The 22,257-nt window shown below is 48.7% G+C and overlaps 1 protein-coding gene across 5 annotated transcripts in view; it reads right to left on the bottom strand.

Moving 5' to 3' along the window:
* Positions 1 to 22,257, bottom strand: part of BCAR3 (BCAR3 adaptor protein, NSP family member) — a 239,727-nt gene that overhangs the window by 23,866 nt on the left and 193,604 nt on the right. The window contains exon 1 of one of the 5 annotated variants that reach the window (XM_084757819.1): positions 21,817 to 22,229. The exons of the other annotated variants lie outside the window; for them this stretch is intronic. Within the exon in view, the coding sequence (XP_084613945.1) occupies positions 21,817 to 21,900 (84 nt within the window). The 5' untranslated portion in view covers positions 21,901 to 22,229. Of the gene's footprint in view, positions 1 to 21,816; positions 22,230 to 22,257 lie in introns of those variants that run through there. 5 annotated transcript variants of the gene reach the window in all.

Here is a 22,257-nt window from a genome sequence, read left to right as displayed (position 1 = left end):
CTGTAAGAGCACCAAGTGCTCTTAACAGCTCAGTCATATTTCCAACAACTCAGTCAGTTATAGGTAAGTTTTTTGCATGTGTATGTATAAATGTATGGCCCTTTGCCCCTGCATGTGGGAAGATGCACATATGGTGCCCTTAGGGGTCTGGGGCTGCTACTGGGAGTCTTCCTTGAATGAGTGCCATCTTCTATATTGAGCAGGGTCTCTGACTGACTCCCAAACTCACTATTTCGAATAGTTTGGCTAGCCATCTGGCTCCAGGAACCCCTAGTCTCTTCCTCCCATACAGGCTGCCAAACCTAACCTGCTTTTGTGGAGTTCTGGGGATTCGAACTGTTGTCTTCGTGTCTGTATGGCAAGAACTTTACCCACTAAATTATCTCCCCAGTGTGATTTATTTTGGTTTTGTTTGAGACAGGGCCTTGCTATTTCTGTAGCCTTGGCTGGGCTTGAATTAATAACCCTGCCTCAGCCTCTCAAGCGATGCCCCCTGTGCTAGCTAATTTTTATGTCAACACAAGCTATAGTCATCTGTGAGAAAGGAACTGCAACTGAAAAGCAATGCTTCCATAAGACTGGGCTGCAGGCAAGCTTGTAGGGCATTTTCTTAATTAGTGATTGATGTAAGAAGGCTCAGCCTATTGTAGGTGGGGCCATCCCTGGGCTGGTGGTCCTGGGGTCTATAAGAAAGCAGGCTGAGCAAGCCACTAGGAATAAGCCAGTAAGCAGCACCCCTCCATGGCTCCTGCTATGTTTGAGTTCCTGCCCTAACTCTACCCTTTGATGAAGACCTGTGATACAGAAGAGTGAAAAAAATGAACCCTTTCTTTGCCAGTTGCCTTTACTCGTAGCGTTTCATTACAGCCTACTAAAACACCCAGACTAAATAACTTTTTTGTTTAATTTTTCTAATGCACTATTTCATTTTTAGGGCAGACTGGGAACTCAAGAGTGAAAACTTAAAGTGAAAATAGAACTTAAAGTGAAAAACCGGTCCTTCACCCCCAAATAGCTTGAGAGCGTTGCACAGCAACGGCAGCAGGGTTTCTAGGAGGGTGATACTGACTCCAGGTTGTATTTAGAACCACTCCCACTCGTATTAGCATCCTGAACATGGCCCCTCCTGTGCTCCCAGCAAAACCATGTTTGGGGACCACTCCCTGAAGGTTATATAAGAAAGGAATGGCCAGGTCTCTGTGCTTGCCCAAGTTCCCCAGCATGCCCTCCAGATGCCTCAAAGAACCACAGAGTTAGTCCTCACACACTGCTCAGCAAGGAAAGATCCCCCAAATCTCCCCCCACCAAACAAAGCAAAATCAGATTTGGGATTAATTGTGGTGCTGGCTGGTGTGATGCGGGTGGAGTTCGGGGTGGGCCTTCATTTCTTCCTTCCCTCACCCTGCCCTCCTCCTGTCTCAGAACCTTAGGACAGGCATTCAACAGTGTTTTTCATTCAGTTTGCTTTTTTGAGACAGGGTCTTGTGTTGTAACCCAGGCTGGCCTAGAACTCACTACATAACCCAGGCTAGCCTAGAACTCACTACATAAGCCAGGTTGGCCCAAAACTCACTGGCTTTTGCATCTGCCTCCAGAGTGCCAGGACGAGAGGTGTGAGCCACTATGCCCAGTGAGGGACATTTAATGAATGGAATTTATATCAAAGATGCGCAAGACTGCTAGGACTCTTGTGGGCCTCACACAGCAGTGGTTGACACTGGCAGCTCTTGGCATTAAATATACAAAGTCACATCTGAAGACTCATATATGGATGGCAAGCTGTCAGCTGTCTGTTATCTGCCTTTCCTCCTGCTAGACTCTGAGTTTCATGGGATAGGAACATTTCTCCCTTTTCCTCATAGCAGGGCCTGAACACCTCAAAAACTCGGTAACACCGCAGGAACAAACCTTTCAGAGTGAGGCTTCTGTGGCTTTTCTCCCAAATTATCTGCGGTTCTATTACCTACGCAACACCATTATGCAGTTCAAAGACGGCGCTCCTCACCGTTTGTCTTTTATAAGATGCTTCACTGAGGTCTAGCCTTGGAAGACTGGGTTGCAGAGTTTGAGGGACCTCTGGGGTAACATATGAGAGCCAGCACCTCAGTGATATCCTGGACTGTGAGGGAGAAGCCATAGCTAGGAACATCTCAGAAGGCCGGAATAAAGCTGGGGCACTGATAACAATGGGACCCACACACCAACCCGAGGAGAACTGGTCCTCAGTTTTCTATGTCACTGTAAAGCCTCACCTATGATTTAGGGCTGTCCCTTCAAGGTGGCTATAACTGAATCTTAACCCATGTTATAAACCAAGACCCTCTTCAGTCACCCCCATCAGCAGTCTCACACCCCTGTGCTACACTCTAGGCCTGAGCTGTGACGGACAGAGATCGGAACATGGACAGACAGTTCTACTACAATCCTGGGAAATTTTTATTTGCTCACACTCAAAAAGTCATTCCCCTATTTTCTAATGTGTTCTCCTCACAGAGGCCCCAACAGCCAGACCCCTGCTCCCTTCCCCACCCTTTAGAGCATTAGCTACAATGCAAGGGTTTTTTGTTGTTGTTATTGTTGTTGTTTGTTTGTTTGTTTATCATTTTACACCCTTAGTTGACTACCCAAACTATAAATTCAGCTGGCTCTTCTGTGACTCTTGTCCTGACTCCTCTTGTCCTGACTCCTTAGAGGAAATTTCATAATGACTGTTCTTGGCATCTATGCTCACACACAGGCTGTAACTGAGTGCTGCAGGAGAGGGGTGACAAGGTAGGACCCAGAGAGAGAAAGGGAGAGTGTTGACATGGACCTTCCCGATTACCTTGAGATGAAGACCAGACTTTAAAAACACAGTCATACACTGCTGTGGGGAATCTATGCACTAATTCTCAGAGTAAAGAAGAGATGTCACAAGGTCACCACTGAGGAGGAAGCGGGTACTCTCTAAAACTTTTACTTACCATTTAATCACATATATTGATTAATGCAACCTGTTGGAAACAGGTCCTGTGTAGCCCAGGTTAGCTGTAAACTCACTCTGTAACAGAGGTTGACCTTGAATTTCTAACTCTCCCGCTTCAGCCTCTCAAGGGGCTGCGAGTATAGACATGCGCTACCATATCCAGTTTGAACTTGACATAGCTCAAAGGTGGCAGGACCTAAGTCCTCCTCATCCCTTCAGTCAGCAAGGTACAGCAGGCATTGTCCTTCCCCGCTTAGCCACTGGGCTCTCTAGTCTACTGAGTGTTCATACAGTGCACACCAGCCCTTTGAGTTGTATGTTCTTCAACTGCCAGACAAAAAGCAACAGCAGGAAAATTCAAGAGCCACTTATCTCTCGAACTGTAATAATACAATTTTCTCTCTATCTAGCCGTGTCCAATTTCGAACATCATTCTAGAAGGCAAGTCTGATTTTCCCATTTCTGGCGTTCTTCTAAAATATTTTATTGTTATTTATTCTTTGGAATTTTCATATGTGCATACAGCACAATGTACTCTGGTCACATCCACCTTTAGATCTCTCTTTACATCTCCCCCAGGGCCCCACTGTCACATTTACACTTCCCTCGCACCTTCATGTCTGCCTTTATTTACTTATTTACACACCGAGTGCCCGTGTGCATATGAGCATCTGGCCGCCGGGAACCTGCCAGTGGCCACACAAAGAAAAGTAGCCCTCTTTCCCCATCAGCAGCCATCCGCTGCCAAGGGTTCCTCAGCTGGGGGCGGGGCCTTGGGAGATCCTCCCCCCCTCTGTGCTGGGGGGCGGGGCCTTGGGAGATCCTCCCCCCCTCTGTGCTGGGGGGCGGGGCCTTGGGAGATCCTCCCCCTCTGTGCTGGTCTGTTTGTTTTCTGAGATAGGTTTTCTTTGTGTCGCCCTGGATATCACTGGAACTCACTGCAAAGAGCCTCCCGAATACTGGTATGAAAGGTGCCACCGCATCCTGTCTTCCATACTGGAACTTTAGCTGGCGTAATTTTGCGACCACAGCTGCTGTGGGTCCATGTGCGCGGCAGCCATGTCATGCCTAGAGGACAGCACCTCAGAGCATCATCCCTCTCCTTCTTGTCAAGAGGGGGAAGGAGACGGTAGCCTGGCACAGGCTCTGGCTATGGAGGGCGTCAACCAACGAGTTGTTGGGCAAAACCTCCTAAAGAAAGGCAGCTACCTGGCTCTGGATCAAGAACATCCTGCCCAAGAGTCCTTTAGCCTCACTCCAGCAGCTGAAACCATCCATAATACTACTCAGCAGAGGCAGCGGTAGGCGGGACCCACCTCATTTGCCCCACGGCTTGCCAGATTTTAAGCAGAGTTAATAACTCCAGTAGCAAGGTGGTACACCCTCCAGCCTAGACCCATGTGTAAATTAGCATCTGAGTCCTATCATCGGTACAGGAGTCTGAGGTGATGAGACGCAGAGAGCTAATGTCGGAGCAGATGGAGGAGGCGGGTGAGACCCACAGTTGTCCATCTCAACCGAAGATTGGCTAGAAAAATCCATAAATCACCAGCAAATTCATACCTTTTATGGGAATCTGAGTCCAGTTGCATCTTTTTCATCATTAACATTTTGTTGTTGCTGTTTGCAACAGGATTAAGGCAGCCCCGGGCTAGTCTTGAACTCACTATGTACCTAAAGGTGGCTTTGAAGACTTGCCTCTGCCTCCTAAGCGCTAGGATTGCAAGTGTACACCATTACACGTGGCTCTTTCACTAGTGTCTCAGTGCTAAGAGATGCTACAGCACAGTGTTTAAGAGCCTGGGCCAGCCTCAAGCCAGAGGCCCGCAGTAATACTGAACAGCTGTGTGGTCTTGGGCAAGTGACATTAATTCTTTGTAGAGCCTTAGGTTCCCTGTCTGCTAGGTGGGGACAATATGCCACATGATATTAATAAGGACCAAATGAGGGAGTTATCTGTAAGGACTTGGAACACACCGAGGCAGAGGAATCAGCACTAATGTTAGCTGTCATTATAATTACCTCCAGATGCTAGTAATCTAGGGCTGTAAAATAAGCAGACTTCATACTGAGGTCTAGTGCAGGCGGCGGAGAGAGGCTGGGTTTGGGAAGAAAGCAGCTAGTGAAAGGGTCCTGCCCCAGATGTCTTCAGTCTTTCTTGAGAGAGCTCCATGTCAATTTGCCATGGTCCCGTTCCCCAGCCAGAACTAGCTGGCTGGACACGACTCTGAAAGCCATGACTATTGCTCTGACTGTGGAAAGGGTGTTTCTGTATCCCCCCCCCCACACCCCTCTTACAAGTCTGGTCTTGACAAGCTGGGGTAGCCAGAGCCCAGGAAATGTTGGAAAACAGATTTTGGAGGCTCGGAGCCAGCTCCAAGAATGCGCTGGGAACTTCCATTACTGTGGAAACCCATGTTTCAACAGCCCTCTGAGGAAGAGAAAGCCATTCCAGCCTGGAAGGAGAGGAGCTCTGGCTCTCCCAGGTGAGCACCAGAGCCTGCATTGTAAACCAAGCATAGGAATGGGCCTGGACATGCAAGCAACGAGAGTTCCTAAGCCAGCCGCTGAGGTATACAGTAGGAGGCATCTGTCGAGAGACCCTCAGACGATGCTCCAGACGCTCATTTGCATGAAGGAGCCAGGAGATTCAGAGAAAGACAGCATCTGAATTATAATTGATATTTGCTTAAGTCTACGCCTGGCTGTAAGGAAAGCTCCCCGTTCCCACGTGACTTTACAGCGAGCAAATCACCACGACCTGGCAGTGGCACCTCTGTGGAAGGACCCGAGGAATCATAGGGCTGCAAGCTGGGGCACATTCTGGGAAGGCCACACACAGACAGTCCAAAACACCCGCTCTGGGGACAGGCCGACCACCTAGGCATCCGATCCCTGCCTCTCCCCGCTCTGCAGCCTGGGTGAGTTACTCCACTTCTTTGTCATTGAGTTTTCTCTTGGGTCATGATGAGCAACACCATGGCCCAGGGCTGTTCTCAAGACAGTTCCATGGGGGGGGGGGGGAAAGAGGGGCTGGGGAAGGGCTGGAGCATCACAGCTGCATCTGGAGGACAGCACTAAGAAAGAAGGGTAGGAATACCATGGGCATCCCAGCTGGGGGAGGCAATGAGTAGCTGGGTACACTGTCCTTAGAGGCTCAGGTTGGGGGACCCAGGACTGAAACCCGCAAAGGTGTTAACAGTGGGTATAATTAAAAAATATATATGTGTGTGTGTGTGTGTGTGTGTGTGTGTGTGTGTGTGTGTGTCTCCAACACCTCACCCCTACTTCCTGTTCCCCTATACAACCCCTCAGTCCCAAGGACAGTTCTGCCTTTACTCCAAGCATGTGGTGTGGAGCATCTTCCTGGCCATCACTGCTCGGCCTGGGAGAGGGCCCCTCACCTATTCTGAAAGAAGATAGCCCATCCCACTCTGGGGAAAATGCCATGAGACTTGGAGCCTAGTAGTAGTTACTTCACCTCCATGTTTGTTTGTTTGTTTGTTTGTTTGTCTGGGAGGGGTTGTTTTGTTTGTTTTGGTTTTGGCTTTTTGTTTTGCCACAAGGACCAATGTGGCCGAGAGGATGGAAATTAGCACTCCAAACAAAGAGGAACAAAGGATGAGTGGTGGCCCTGTGCCAGGCAAGTCCCTAAGCACAAACCCATTCCCAACAGACAGCAAAATGCCCTGCGACTTGGCCAGTATGACCTGGGTCTCACTTGTGACGAAAGCAGTTCTAATTGAGGAAGGCCAGGACCAGACGCAGGGGACCTGGCACTGGGGGGGGGGGGGGGGCTGAGGGTCCAATCTTCCCTCCATGGATAATGTCATTGAAAAAGTTCTCCCTGGGAAGGCACAGACACACAATGGTGCTTTAGAGCGGGATCACCCTACCGCAGTGGGCAGAACGCTGGGAGGAGCAGGGCTCGGAGGCACAAGGCCAGTGCAGTCATTTGAAAGGTGCTGCATGCCCAAACCTCCAGATCCACTCCTTACAGTTAGTGGCTGGCTCAGAGGTCAGTATGGATGAACCCAGTCACTGCTGGCCACCAGCACCTCTTCTGACCTCATTACCCAGGTGACACTCAGAACTACCTTTTGTGGATGAAAAGCAATCCCTGATGCTGCCTTCTGCCACACACACACCCATTGGCTCCCCATTCAATTCTTGTTCGGAAAAACCTCTGCAGCAGCCATTTCCTGCCATTTCCCCACCTCCTGTTGTCAGCCTCACAACCTGGAACCCACAAAGCCACAGGACTCACTATATCACCCTTCAGCCAAGAGATTTTAGTCACAGCTGCACCAGGCTGAGGTAAAATCCAGAATCTTTCTGTCTCCCCTCCCACCTCCCTGTCAGGAGACCCAGACGCCGAAAGGGTCATGAATAAATCATGGGGAAGTTGAGCATAAGCAACAAAGTAGGGCCTAAGAGTTCACCCATTGCATAAAAATTTCAGGCTCTTACTCGGGTCGGCAGATTGTCAAGGGCTCAGAGCCACCTACAGGTAAAACCCAGCCTTCTCTCGTAAGGCCCCAAACTAACTTGCTGTTATGTCCTCATGCAGGGCCCCTGCTTCAAGGCTCTCCGAATACACTGTCCCCTGTGTTCCACTCTGAGCCTCAGTAGTGCAGATGGGAAGACAGGCTGACACACCTGGGGAGGTGCTGACTGTGCAACCCAGCTGGAGCCCAGGATGGGGACTGGGGAGCAGCCCGAGGGGAGCTAGACAAGGTGTGGGATGGGATTAAAGCTTGAGTTAGTGACTGCAGGCAGCTGTAGGCAAGGCCCTCAGGACACAAGATCCCTGGGGCACATTGGCCAGGCCTTATTTGCCTTAGGGCCTAGCCCAGTGCCTCACACACAGCTGCCTCAGCAGACACTTTCTCACCTGCTCACCTTCCACTTGGTAGCTTTTTTTTTTTTTTTGCCACTGAGTGTGGAAAAGAGCATTTGCAGGCTGGTCAAAGACAAGTGACCTTAGGCACCCAAGTGTGAGAATTCCCACCTCTTAGGACAACCTAATACAAAGAGCTCAGTTCCGTATGTGCCACAGGCAGACACCAATGTGGAACCAGAGACTTCTTTCAAAGGTGACTCTTAGCATCAGGTGGGAAAAGTTTCTTATTACCAAAAACTTAGAACACAAACTATGAATAAAATCTACCAGGAAGTTTTAGAGATCTGACCTTTAAGAAATGATTAAAATGGTTTTAACTACATTGATTGACTGTTTGCTTGTTTGATTGATTTCATTGATAGTGTGTGGGGCTCAGAGGACAACTTGGTCTCTCCTTTCACTGTGTGGGCTCTGGAGATCAAACTCAAAGTGTCAGGCTTGGCAGCAAGGGCCTTTACCCAACGAGCCATCTCGCTTGGCCTCTGAGAAATTAGTTCTAATGGAGTTTAAAAAATAAAAACCAGCTGTTAGACAATATAATCTCTACTTAGGCACAACTCTGTTTAGTCTGTTCAAGTTCCGAAGGCAGCAATTCTTGGGGCTTGGGTGTGGGTGTCGGGGTTGGGGTGGGGAGGGGGGGCTGTCAGTTAAGTGTTCTCTCTATGCAGATGAAGCTCATAAGAAGGCACCCTTGGTGATAAGCACCCTGACTCACAGATTCCAACCTTACTGCATGTATACAGTTGGCCCCAAGTGACTTGTGAAGGCACAGACACGGGGAAGTTTTGAGATGTGTGTGCACAGCTGACACTTGCAGGGCCTTGAAAACAGAAAAGAAATTCTTACTGAATTTTCACAAATAAGATACATTTCTGGTCATTCATTTTATGACCAAGGCTGTAAATTAAATTATTAGAAACAAAGAAGAAGGGGGCCGTGTGCATGCAGGGGAAAGGGAGGGGAGGGAGGGAGGGGGGGCGGGAAGAGGGGAAAAGATGGGGCCTGCACAGTAGGCGGGGGTGGGGTGTGTGTGTGTGTGTGTGTGTGTGTGTGTGTGTGTGTGTGTGTGTGTGTGCTGGGCTCTTCTGTTCTACTTGGGAGTATCTGACCATAACACCCTGAATACCATTAGGAATCTCACACGGAGGCTTCCTGTCTTCAGCCTTGGAGCGGGTTATTAGACTAAGGCAGGCGGCAGCAGCAGTACAGGCCTCTTATATAGAGGAAAACCAAGCAGCTCCACGGCCTGGTTTTGTTTTTGTTTTTTTAAAGAAACCTTACCTAGAGGTTACACTCACAAATTTGTAAGTCTGACGGTAGCCCTAGCTCACCGTGTGAAAGTGGTCTAAATTCTAAGCGAACTCTGTCTTCCCTGGAGCTTGGGTAGGAATCCTATGGCGTGGTGGATGCTGTGCTGGGCCAACCACGTTGGGGCAACGCAAAGATTCAAGATGACAAGTCATCTCAGATCCTCTGGACTCTGACTAGACCTGATGGGACATCGAGCAAGACTCATCTCTATCCCTGATGAATGTCTTTAACATATGAGAAGAAGTTAAACCCCCCACAATAATGTGTCGTGAATAGCCAACCCACAAAATCACTCTGAAATGCCCTGCTTTTGTGGTCGTCTTGCAAGAACCCCACCTAGCTATGATGTTCCTTGTAGAATGTGGAAACTGGGGTCTCTAGAACCCCTTTCTTTTGTTGAATCTCAAACTGACCAAGTTTAAAGCCAAATTCCAAAGTAGACACGTAAACGGATTAGTCGTGCGCTTCTTCTAACGGCTGAGCCGCCTCTCCAGCCCCACAAATGACTTCAAGACCCAGATGGTGTTTTACAAGCAGAACACTGCCTAAATGGATCATAAACTCCCACAAACAAATACATTCCAAGCACTTCCACAGCCCTTAACTCTGCCCAGGGCCAAAGGAGATCTAGACCTACAGATTCCCAGCCTGGCGACTTTATGGCAACTCTTAGTTCAAGCCTTTAGATGGGTGGATCCGAAGTAGACTTGTGACAGTACATCACAATGTGTACTGTCACAATGTGCATCAGTTTTGTTTTACCTCCTGTGGAAACCAGCAGCCTTTGAGGCTTGCCTAAAAAATACTTCATTGTAACCCAGCAAGGGAGCTCCTGTAGGGCTTGGGACAGGGGCCGGGGAACTGATCACTAAACCTGATGACCTGAGTGCCAACGTGGTAGAAAGGTAGAACTGACCACCTCCCCAAGTTGTCCTTGACCTCCACACACGCGCATGGCATGTGAACACCTACCTCCCCCACCACACACATACACACACACACACACACACACACACACACACACACACACACACACAAAATAAATAAATAAATAAATAAATAAATAAATAAATAAATAAATAATAAAAATCCAAAGATAAACCATGGATGCTATGGACCCACCCATCCTACTTTTGGAGTAGGTGTGCAGAGCCCCTCTCCAGGCTCAGAGAAGTTTCTTGTGTTCATAATGGTGACTGATGCCCAAGCTCTCTTACTTAAATCAGCTATTAACTTTGGAAAGAAAAATCCAAAGAGGAAAAGAGCAGATTCAAATGTTACCTTCCCATTTAGTACGGAAACCCTCAAAGTACCCCTTGCCTCTTCTAGCCCAGGCGGTACACCGTGGCTTGGCTTAATGGCTTAAGGCTTGGGCAGTACAGTGACACTTCATTGAAGCAGATGCTTGGTCATATGGCCAGGGCAGATTTGTCTATTGAAGGTAACCGTTGCCTGGCAGATGGCAATGAAGGGCTTAAGGAAAAAGTGCCTTATTATAGCTCACCTGGGGCATTCTATGAGCATATCTCTGTGGCCCGGTCACCCTCTAGGACCCTTAATGATGGTCACCTCTGGCCTCACTTAGGCTGTCTGCTTTTGAACCTCTCCTTCAGATGCTCCCTCTATTGCCCTGTAATGCAGCCTCCATAGGCAGCTTCCTAGTCCACACACACAGCACCCTGCCGGCGACGAGTCTACAGAAATAAACAGGAAGTCACTTTAAAACAGTTTGATAGCCATCAGCCTACTGCTTTCACCTAAACCCAGGCCCCAGAGTGTACGTGCTGGTCCTGCTCTCTCCCTGCCTAGATTTTTGAGAGGCACACGTGTCAGGGTAGAAGGACTCCACGTCTCAAAGTGGTCATGGCCTCTTTGAGGAGACAAGGCATTTGAGAAATGGCCGGTTGTACTGCAGGAGGCCCCAGGAGTCTCTGTTTATGAGGTTTGTGGTCCTTTCTGAGAAAGGGATCAACAAGTTTTGGTGACTCGTTTTTCTAGCAACACATTAGTGGTGTGTTGCTAATGTTTAAGCACCTTGAAGACATCACTTTCTCTTTCAACCCCCACCCAAAAAAACCCCTCTCATCTTGGACAGACTCTGCAGAGATGGGCTCTTACCATTTCCTCATTTTGTAATTCAGCCCATGAACTTATCACTGCACAGAGCAGAGCCCCCATTAAACACTGATTTGCAATCTTCAGTTAAATTAAGATGCTTTGTTTCCCTACTGTACGTGACTCTCCCTTTCGCAGACGAACGGAGATTATGAGGGCCATCAGATGTTCTTGCAGCCAGGAAAGCTATCAAAACCCCCAGAGAGCCCAAGTCCAAGAGATTTCATTTTATTCATTACCCAGACTTATCAAACTCTTATCAAAAGAGGCTCAGACACTATGAATAGGAAGTAAGAGGAGGCACTCTACAGAGCTCTGCTTGTCGAGCTTCTGAGAATTCTCCCATTAAAATTCTCCTGCTCCCGCGCGCGCAGACTAAAGAGACTAATTTAATTGCAATTTTTTTTTTCTCAGATTGGCGTTTTGAAGTGGAGCACCCTGCAAGCAGGAACTTAATCCTACATCCAAACTAATTACATTAGAGTCACTCGGATCGGAGCCCAAGGCTCCCTTTGATGCGAGACTGCCTGTGCCTTTCATCCACACGCATCCTCTGGGCAAGGTCTCCTCTGTGCGTTCCCACCCTGCAGGATCAGGAAGCTATTGCTTTAGCTGCTCAGTGTTATTTTGATGAAACATCAAGGGACTGAGAAAAGTCTCCCCGCCCCCAACCCCAAATTGAAGGAGACTGATTTCAGACTGAAGACTGGGTGGGGCACCTAAGCTTCAGAAAAGGCAGTAAAACCCCAAAGCGAAGAGCACAGCCTATTTCTTCTATACACTGGGGAAAACTGCTCACTGGCTCCTTCCACTGTGGCCCCTAAAGGATGTGCCAGTCATGTGGCTAACTTCTGACAGAGTTATTTATCCTGGTCCACCCAGAGCGCAGCTCCAAGGTGGTGGTGTCTTGCCTTTCTCTGTTAAACAATAAATTAGGAGATTTTTTCAATAGGCCATTTGATAACACACTGCCCTGCTCCAGCCGGGGAGGGGACCTTCTACGTACATCAGACTTAGATGGTGATTTCAGAGGCAGCCTGGAGTGGACACCGGAGTCACCCCGTGAGGCAGCCTTGCATTCTGCCCCCCACAGAGAAACCCAATGTCACATTCACGGTCAAAGGTCATTTGGTTGCACTTAATCTTGTAATGGGCTGATGACGTGATGGACTTGATATAAAGGTTGAGTTTGGCCTACAAAGCATCCTATAAATCATTTTGGTCCCTTTCAGCATGCTCTAAAGAGACTTCCATGGTACTTCTCTCTTATACGAGCTTGGCATGTGTGCTGAAAGAAACAGTAGGGAGGAGACGTCAATCACTGGTGTCAGTGAGATTTGCATTCAGAAATGGCAGTGCTTTGTAAAGGTCGACAGAGAATGAAAACAACAGACGGCGGGGGTCACCGTGGACCATGACAAGGGAGTCTGAAGACCAGGTGACCAGAACTCGGAGTAGTAGATCTGAGCCAGAAGTTTTGATCGGTGGTAATTTAACATCATTGATTTAGCATCTTAATGTGAATTATAAATGATCCGGAACACAGCTTTTAACCAAAATAGATGTCCTATTTGACCTTCAATGAGGAATGTCAGAAAAATCAAAATCAATGTAATTCTAACACCATCCCATACTTAATTCATTTTGGATGCAGTTTTGATGAATCAATGAAAAGTATCACAGTTGAAAGGCAGTGGGGGTTGCAATTAGAAGCCAAATGGAAACGTGCCAACACAGAGAGACGAAAAAGGGGGAATATTCAGATAGTCTTCTAGTGTGGGATATGGAATAAATGACTTTCAAATTCTCTTTCCAAAATAGTACGATGACTAACGAGTGTCTTAGAGCCCTTCTCTGGGATAGGGACATCAAACCTCAGTGAAGTAGACTTTCAGGAAAGCCAAGCTACTAGTCACAAGATGGGTTTGGGCCCTGTAGCAACTCCATCGCTTTCAATATACAACTCGCTGATCACTCTGAAAGATCTATGTCTCCCAGGGGAGCTCGGGCCACTTGACACCCACAACTCTTGTTACTGAACTATTTGAAAGGCATGAGCATCACACTAGATGTTCTGAAAAGAAACAGAACTGAGATGTGTGCTGTCCAAGTGGACAAGACACTAGGCACAGTGCAACCAAGAGCTTACAGAGCCCAACAGCGTGCCTGGGAGCTAACAGCCAAGGAGAATATCTGTATATCATACGACGAAGCATCATTGGAGCCTTGCGTTTCACGATTTGCTCAGACTTAATAAAGGAGATTTCTCTGATCCCTAAATGAGAGTCATCCAAAGTACCTATAAAGGCTACAGCTGGAAATGCTTAGCCTGCACACATCACTTAGGGGACCTATGAAGGCTACTAGAAGCATCTCAAAGTCTGTGAGGCTGGTACGTCCCACGGTGACAGGTCAGATAGTCTCGATTCAACTCCCCAGAGAAACAGATCCAGACCTTCTCTTACCCGTGTTTCTATTTGTCCATTTACACCAGCTCATGCGGCCTCAGAACAGACCCGTTCACGGTCTGCCTGGAGGGGGAACGTGCATGCATCCAACAGCCAGAATTCCTGACCAGAACCAGGGATGTGTTGAAGCTGCAGAGATAATTTGAGCCAAACAAGATGGGACCCTGTCGAATCTAGAATGTCGATTTGTTCGAGTGTGGGAATGCACCACCCCCTCTAGAAATGCCAGCAGTCTGCGAAGGCTTAGAAGGCCAGTTGGGAAGCTATGAGGAAATCTGGCAAGAGATAATGAGGACTGAATTAACACAGTGGCGGAGGAGACAGAAGGGAAGAAACCACCGAGAGCTATGTTTAGGTGGTGAAACCTTGGTGAACGATTACATGTGGAAGGCGAATAAGGGAAGAAGCGTAAGTACCCCCAGAAAGGACGTGTGAGTCACCAACACCCAAAGTAGAAACATAAGAGCGAGGCAAACAGGTTTGCAGAAGAAGGTGGGGGGTCCGGGGTTCTGGTGCCACATCTAAATGGTGTTGCCCACCGGGCCGTGGAGCACTGTGGAGATGGGTCTCACTAGACATGCAACATGGGGATGCTCACAGCTTAGAAGAGCCTATGTCAGTTTCAATCCCGGAAATGAAATACAGCATGAGAAGAAAGCTGGAGATGGGTTTTCAGAAGCAAACTAGAAAAACCCAAGTGGAGAGTGTGGACCCAGGAGGACCCAGGAGGACCCAGGAAGACCCAGAAGGACCCGGGAGGAGGGCTCAGTCTCCCAGAAGGTGGAAGAGAAGAGCTTCAGGAACAAATGATTGTCAATGCTGAGTGCTGCGGGGCATTCGCACCCACTGGATTTGATCACCGGTAGAGTGGGCTGAGCTGGCTGAGCGGGCTGAGCAGTATATGGGAGGAGGTCAGGATGGCTGTTAGTTTGGGAAGACCAGAGCATGTTTCGGAGCTAGGAAAGAAAGCAGAGGAGACACTGAAGTTCCCCCAGGGGCCTGGAGAGATGGCTCAGGGGTTAAGAGCACTGTCTGTTCTTCCAAGAGGTCCTGAGTTCAATTCCCAGCAACCACATGGTGGCTCACAACCGTCTATACTGGGATCTGGTGCCCTCTTCTGGCATGCATGAAGATAAAGTGCATGCACACATAAATAAATCTTAAATAAATAAAGTTCCCCAGGGAGAGGAAGGACCAAGGAAGAGGAGCTCTTGGAGAGCATAAGTGACAAAACAGGCCTGGGACAGGGACAGGGGACATCCTCCTCACAAGCTGCAGGAATCAAGTGTGGACTGCAAGGAGCTGGAGTTGAGGGGACAGTGTGGTGGAGGGGGAGGCAGACGAGACGCTGACTTGGTTTCTTCTGAGGAGGGAAAACACTCCTTGATATGAGATTCTAACAGGACAACAGGAATATGGGCATGAACTGAGCAAGGCCACAGAACTGACGGAAGGCTGAGGGGAGGCTGTGTTGGGAGAAATGCTATCTATACTCTGCACACTGAGCTCACACACAGAGACCAACCTTCAAAGCGTCTCCGGACTCCTCACCCGAGCTGGTCGGTGAGGTGTGTTCTTCCTCAAAAGCCTCTGTGCGCCAACCCCCCCCCCCCCCCCCCCCGCTTTCCCCACTCTCCCCCATCTGATTTCCTTTTCACTTAATGTTCTAGACTGATGTTTTTCTGTCTCACACACCTGCTTCTACTGTTACCTCTTCTGGGAAGTTCTCTGGCCAAGGTTGGTGTGAACGGCCTCTAGGATGTCACAATAAGCTGGCTGTCTTCTGTGTTTCTTTCTATCTACCATGGGTATGGAGAGAAAAGGCTGTGTGGCTATGCCCCCGCAGCCATGGAGAGGCTCCTTCCGGGTAGACCCCCAGCCTCTGTGTCCCTCGTACACTCTAGGTCTGGATGCAGTGGGTGGATGGCGCTGGCTGGGACAGATGAGCTCAGGGTGGGAACCTGCTGACGGTTCCTCCAGTCCCTTAGTGAGAAGCCAGGACTTGGGACAGTCATTCCTTTACGTGTAACCATCTTTATAAAAGTATACAAATATCTACAGTAGAAACCAGAAAAAAAAAAAGTCCTTAGCCACAAACATTAACACACTGATTATAGGTTTCATGAGCTAGACAGTAAGTCGGCACATTCTTGTGACTGGAGACAGAGAGCATCAACACCCCCCGGGGCTATGACAGTTGACGACAGAGATGCCACTGTGGCATCCAACCCTACGACACACTCCTTTCCTCTCTCTAACCAGAACATTCAAATTACTGGCCAGTTGAAATGCGCCATCCTCGGCAATGTCTTCAACCCTAGCAGCAGGGCCTGAGGCTCTGTCACATGTCTCCTGGTGACCTTTTACCCTAGCCACCGCAGAGAAGCCTCTCCACTGTTCTCCTAACCTTAGTCTTTTCCACTTCCACTGAAAGTTCTAGGCTGATGTTCTTTCTCTGCACACACATGCCCTTCTTTGACATCTCCCATGCCATCCCATGGTTTGGCTTAGGCTAACATCCCTGTCAGGGTTTCCCAGGGTCCCAACCCTGTCCTCTGGTTTCGCCAACAAAAAGAAGTCTTCAGAAGGATCTAGGCTCTGGGGTTGGTTAGGAGGGTAGGGACACAGCCTCTGAGGTTGGTTAGGGAGCACAAGGACCCAGACTCTGAGATTGGTTAGGGAGCATGGAGACACAGCCTCTGAGGTTGGTTAGGAGCACAGGATACAGCCTCTGAGGTTGGTTAGGGAGCACGAGGGCATAGCCTCTGAGGTTGGTTAGGGAACACAGGGACACAAGTCTCTGACGTTGGTTAGGGGGCACAGGACACAGCCTCTGAGGTTGGTTAGGAGCACAGGACACAGCCTCTGAGGTTGGTTAGGGAGCACAGGGACACAGCCTCTGAGGTTGGTTAGGAGCACAGGACACAGCCTCTGAGGTTGGTTAGGGAGCACAGGGACACAGCCTCTGAGGTTGGTTAGGGAACACAGGGACACAGCCTCTGTCAGGCATGTTCTGATACTGAAGCCAGATCCCCACAGCTCCCACAGCTCCCAGATGCCAATGGAATGCACTTAAAGGGCTCCATTGACAAAGAAGCTGTGCTGAGCCTTTCAGTTTAAGGCCTGAAGGCACAAGTGAGCAGGAGGACGAGCTGAGTCCCACTGGAAAGATTCATCCTACAGGGCTTCTCCCACCTTCTGGAGACTGGTGCTGACCGGTATCTGCACCCATACAAAGGCAACAGAGCCACTATCCTTGCTGGGATATGTCTCTCATACTCAGACTATGCTGGTGACGTAGACCAAAGGATCAGCTCCAGGAACATGAGTGGGACCTTCACTCCACAAGCTCCTCACAGGAGAAAGGCATCCAATGAAACCAAGTGCCAGACGCCTGGCACTCCATGGGGCGGGGCGGGGCGGGGCTACCAGTGTGATCATCTAGGCTGAAATGTGGATTCAGTAGGCTTCCAATCTCCCCCAGGGGGAAGACAAGAGAATTCCAATCCAAATGAAACGCCCTAACACAGTTTAAGGGTTTTGCACTATACGGCAGCATTTCATGATGTTGAGAGTGTTCCTTCCCAGTGTGGGAGAGTCTGCACTTGCAATTCCTTCTGACTATGATGGCTCATGGACAAGACCGCTGGGCTGGACTTGGCTTGATCTTAATCAAGGCTTTCTAGTCTATTTTATCCACATATTCCCTATACTCCGCTTATCTGTTTATGCTCTTTTGAACAGGGAGCATTTCAACATTTGTGTGGTAGTTTCTAGCTATTGGATTTTTCCAATAGAATCACACTGGCCTTCCTTAGGACCAGATGCTGGTTTGATGGTGAGTTTAGCTCACTCTCTGTGTCTCTGTCTCTGTGTCTCTGTCTCTGTCTCTCTGTCTCTGTCTCTCGTCTCTGTCTCTCGTCTCTGTCTCTCGTCTCTGTCTCTCTGTCTCTGTCTCTCTGTCTCTGTCTCTCTGTCTCTCTGTCTCTGTCTCTGTGTCTCTCTGTCTCTCTGTCTCTGTCTCTCTCTCTCACACACACACACACTCAAAAACAAAAATACCAACCCTCAGAGACAACTCGGCCAGAAGTAATAGGATCCCACTGCCAGCCTCCAAAATGAGGTTTTTCATCCTTTCTTACCCAAAGTCCTCCCACAGCTCCCTAAGGGACACAGTGTGCCATCTAGCTTCCTGCTATTTCCCTGCCCACGTCTGGCTGTCATGTCTAGGCTTTTGCGGATACTCCTTCCTCTATCCAAAATCTCATTTCCTCCCCGGATACCATCTACTAACTCTTCTAGGCTTAGCAGAGGCCTGTCTCCCCAGGGAGCCCTCCACGGCCGCTGGCGCTCCAGCACAGACTACACCAGGCATGCCCCTCTGGGGAGCCGAGGCATCTTTTACCAAATCACTGGTTAACGAGGCTTCCTTCCGGCCTGTCAATAAGCACCTGTCTAGTAGTGCAGCAGTTCCCTCCAAATGGATCAGAACCTTCCTCAGAGCAGGGACTGGGGCCTAACTACTAGGGCCAAAGCATCTGGCAAAGGCAAGATCCATATAAGTACCATGGTCAATTATTATTTAGCTGAACTAAGGAAATAAGTAGGATAAAAGCTGGTGTGGAAATCTGCCTCCAATGTTAGTGAGCTCCTGGCAGGGCAGACATAGAGGGGGCATTCTTCCTTATACACACTGCTGTCTCCTGCCATGTTGTGAAGTGAGCCTCTCAGCGAACTTTCTGTTGTGACTAGATCTGGCCTCAGTGCTTCTGCTAACACCTTTAAAAAAAAAAAAGATTTATTTACTTATTTTTATGTATACTGTGCTCTGCCTACATGTATACAGGTATACATGTAGGCCAGAAGAGGGCATCAGATCACATTATAGATGGCTGTGAGCCACCATATGGTTGCTGGGAATTGAACTCAGGACCTTTGGAACAGCAGTCAGTACCCTTAACCTCTGAGCCATCTCTCCAGCCTCCGCTAACACCTTTTATACCTCAAGCTATGGAGTCTGCTGCTCTGCAAGACTGGAATGCTTTCCCATCCCATCTTCTTCTTCACCCATCTAAATCCCAGGCAACTGGAAATAGCTTTGTTTTTTAAGAAGTATCTCCCCTAAACACACACATGTAGCGTGCACACGATATCCTTCTTGAAGTATCTTTCCCAACTGCAATGCAAAATGAAGTATTAATATGCACGACAGCAACTTGGTTCAGACTTCAAGTCTCCTAATATGGCATGGTAGAAAGAATATTAAGTTCAAGGCTAGAACATCTGGCTTCCCTTCCCGGTGCCCCACAGACTGATTGGAGACAGGCTGTTTCTGAGGCTCAGCCTCTGCTCTATGGAAAACGTAAACTATCACCCTGCTGGGTTCACAGAATTTATTCTGAGAAAACAACCCATCAGACATCAAGACGTTGGAAAGCCTTTTGCCAAAGTAACCAAATGACACCGTGGTCTTCTGGCATTCTTGTGGCAAGTCCTTTGAAGCTGAGAATTGCACCTCAACAGTCATTTAGGGCTTTAGTCCTATTCCCAGGCCCACCCACCTAAAAGGTGTTCGGATGTCGGCACAGACATGGCTACGCTCAACAGCTAAGGACTTCCGAGTTTGAGTGTGCCTCGTTGATGTCACGGATCCGGGATCTCCTGGTTACCAGCTTCCCTCCCCTGGATGGGCTGGAGCAAAAGACTTCCTTCTTCTCCCAGACGGAAGATTCCCTGGTCTTTTCTGAAATAGGTGCCTCCTGTGAACCGCTTTGGGGTGTTAAGAGTTAGTTGTAATGCTCAGCCTGGCTGCAACATCACCTTCTCTTGATGGGGGCCAGCAATGTATGTTCAGCGCTGGTCATTCTCTCTTCTCTGGCCTCCCGCATCAGTCCTGCCCAGGGCCTTTGTTATACATGTCCATGAGGCTCCTAACTACACGCTAAATTCTGGAAGACCTCTGCAAGTAAGATATTCCCACAGTGTAATTGTGTGATTGGTCTCCTATGCAACCAAGGAACTTTCATATTTTTAGTTTTCTTCCCATACAACCAACACTATTAATAACACCCTGCTTTCTCCTGAGATGATATGGATTAGACCAAATGGAAAGTTACCATGGCTACCGCAGTGTTATTTTGGGTATGAGACATTCACGCCAAGGGAAACAGCATACGTGGTCAAACTGGAGCAGCATTTCCGCCTTGTTATCAGGCAATCAATCCCAATTTAATTTTGAAATTCTAATTGTAACAGAAACTAATTACGAGCAGCACGACCTGAACCCCTTAATTAAAGTGGGAGTCAATAAAACGATCCCGTGTTATCATTGGGGCAACACTGGCACCATGAAGAAGCTAAGTACAAGCAGATTTCCTCCCAGGTAACCAGCTAAGCAAAACCAAACAGGGACACTCATCCGGATGGCCCAGCTGGAACTGTAGTGAGGGACTGAGAGGCATGCGAATGGCTCAGAGCCTTTCCTCATGTTATAGAAGCTTCCACGTAACTGGGTTGGATGAGAAACCTGGGTAGAAAGGAATTCATTTCTACTAAGAAGCATCTACCAGCGCTGACCATGATGGGGAGGTCAAGAAAGGATACACTGAAGGACAGATGGTTCCAGTTAGCCCACTATGTACCCCCTTCTGGGTAGGCTTTGGGGACATTCGAGTCACTCTTCATTGAGAGCCAGACAGTGATGGGTTGATTCCCCATATACCAAACGCTGAGCTCATCTCAACTAGCAGCAACTGGCTTGTGGATGGTCTTCTATTCGAGGGAGAACTCCCTGCCAATCCCTGAAGTGCTTGAATCCCTTTGGGAGTTCCGAGTCTATCTTTGACAACTCAAAAATCCTGTTAATGGCATGACATCATCCACCCCGGTCCAGAACAATCCATATTTAGGTCGAAAACCACAGCAAACTGCCGGCCTCTGGGATAACACAGGAGCTCTGCAGTAAGTCAGGGGAGGAAGACGTTCAATCCACACCTCAGTGCTCTCCTCAAATGGTCTTGACGGAGAGGCGCGGAAATAAGCTTTCAGAGTAACCGAGCGGTAACTCTGAACACTCAAACCAGGCAGCAGAGCCGGAGGACGCCGGTGTGCTTCTCGTCCACTGTGTACCTTTCTACCGCTGCCTCTTTCTCCCTGTAGCTGGTCACTTTCCCAAGGTTTAGCTTTTGTGTAGCAAGAAAAAACAAAACAAAACAAAACAAAAACCCCAAACCAGAACATCATAGCCCCATTGTTGTTTCTCAGTCCCTCGGGAGAGGCAGCTCTACTTCAGGGTGGGATTCCTTGAGAGCTTTCAGCCTCCAGTTTCCCAGGAATAATTGAGGTCTGCAGTCATTCTGGGGCTGGTGGGGGTCTTCTCAAGGCTGACAAATCTCAAGGTCGGTGCAAGCCTGCGTTCATATTAATTCTTAGTACATCATGGACAGGCAACACAGAACACAGACCTTGGTTTTAAAATTAGTCAAATCACCCACATAGTCTATTGACACGTTATGCAAAAGCCGTTGGCACTGGTGTCTAGTCACAAAGGTTAGGATGCGAGTGGGAAAGAGAAACACATTTCTGAACCCTGGACTGTTTCTGGAAGCTGGCTGCAATCCAAAAGGAGATATTCTGTGGTCTCTGTCCATTATACATATTGCTGGCAGATAATGGAGCACTGAGGTTAAACAGAGCAAGTGAACTCAGCCACCTCACACTCATTCTGAATATGGGGAAAGAGACAGAGACAAAGAGAAAAAAGGAAAGCCGGCTCTGTGATATTTGGTTACTTTGGCATACAGTTTCAACCCAGGGATGCTGAAAGTGTCAGGTACAACAGAGTTTTGTCCCAAACACAAGAGAAGGAGCCTCTATACTCTATAGCTGAATTCGGTTTTCTTGGGGGTGGGGAATCAGGGCCTCGGGAAGATCCATCAGACCAAATGGAATTTGCAAGATGGAAACTTCCTCCAGTGTCCCCTAGAAACCTAGTGTCTTCAGGAGCCCCAAAAGGATTAGAGATGTGCACATCACAGTCTCCAAGCCACACCTACCTTGACTCCAAGGAAAGACTTGCGGTGATAGAAGCAGCACAGGGCTGCCGAGAGGGCGTGGAAAGCGTTGCATTCTTTAGGCATCTTGTCTTCAATCCCAGACACCACACACCTTCATTGAAGTTAAAAAGGAAGGGGGCATAGGATGGTGGAGCCCCAGCCCCGCGCTCTGCGGCTCCTCTCCACAGCCAGCTGCCCCGAGAGTGAGTCGGCTCCTTCTCCCAGGCCACTCTGTGACTTTTTTCCCTCTGCTGAAGCCAATACGATCCACTCGCTCAATTCTGGCCGGCTTGTGTCCAGCCTGCCATGCACACGGTGCCAGAAATTCTCATGTGACCAGACTTGATGAAATTCTAACCCCTCTTAGAAGAGGGCTTATGCTTTAGCTTTTAGCTGTCCCCTAATTCAGAGGCCAGGCAGAAATCGTTATCCCCACCCCAC

The sequence above is a fragment of the Acomys minous genome, assembly GCF_964271855.1.
Source record: "Acomys minous genome assembly, chromosome: 14".
In the NCBI taxonomy this organism is placed as follows: Eukaryota; Metazoa; Chordata; class Mammalia; order Rodentia; family Muridae; genus Acomys; species Acomys minous.
The sequence above is the reverse complement of the archived record's forward strand: the minus strand, read 5'-3'. Positions and strand labels throughout refer to the sequence as shown.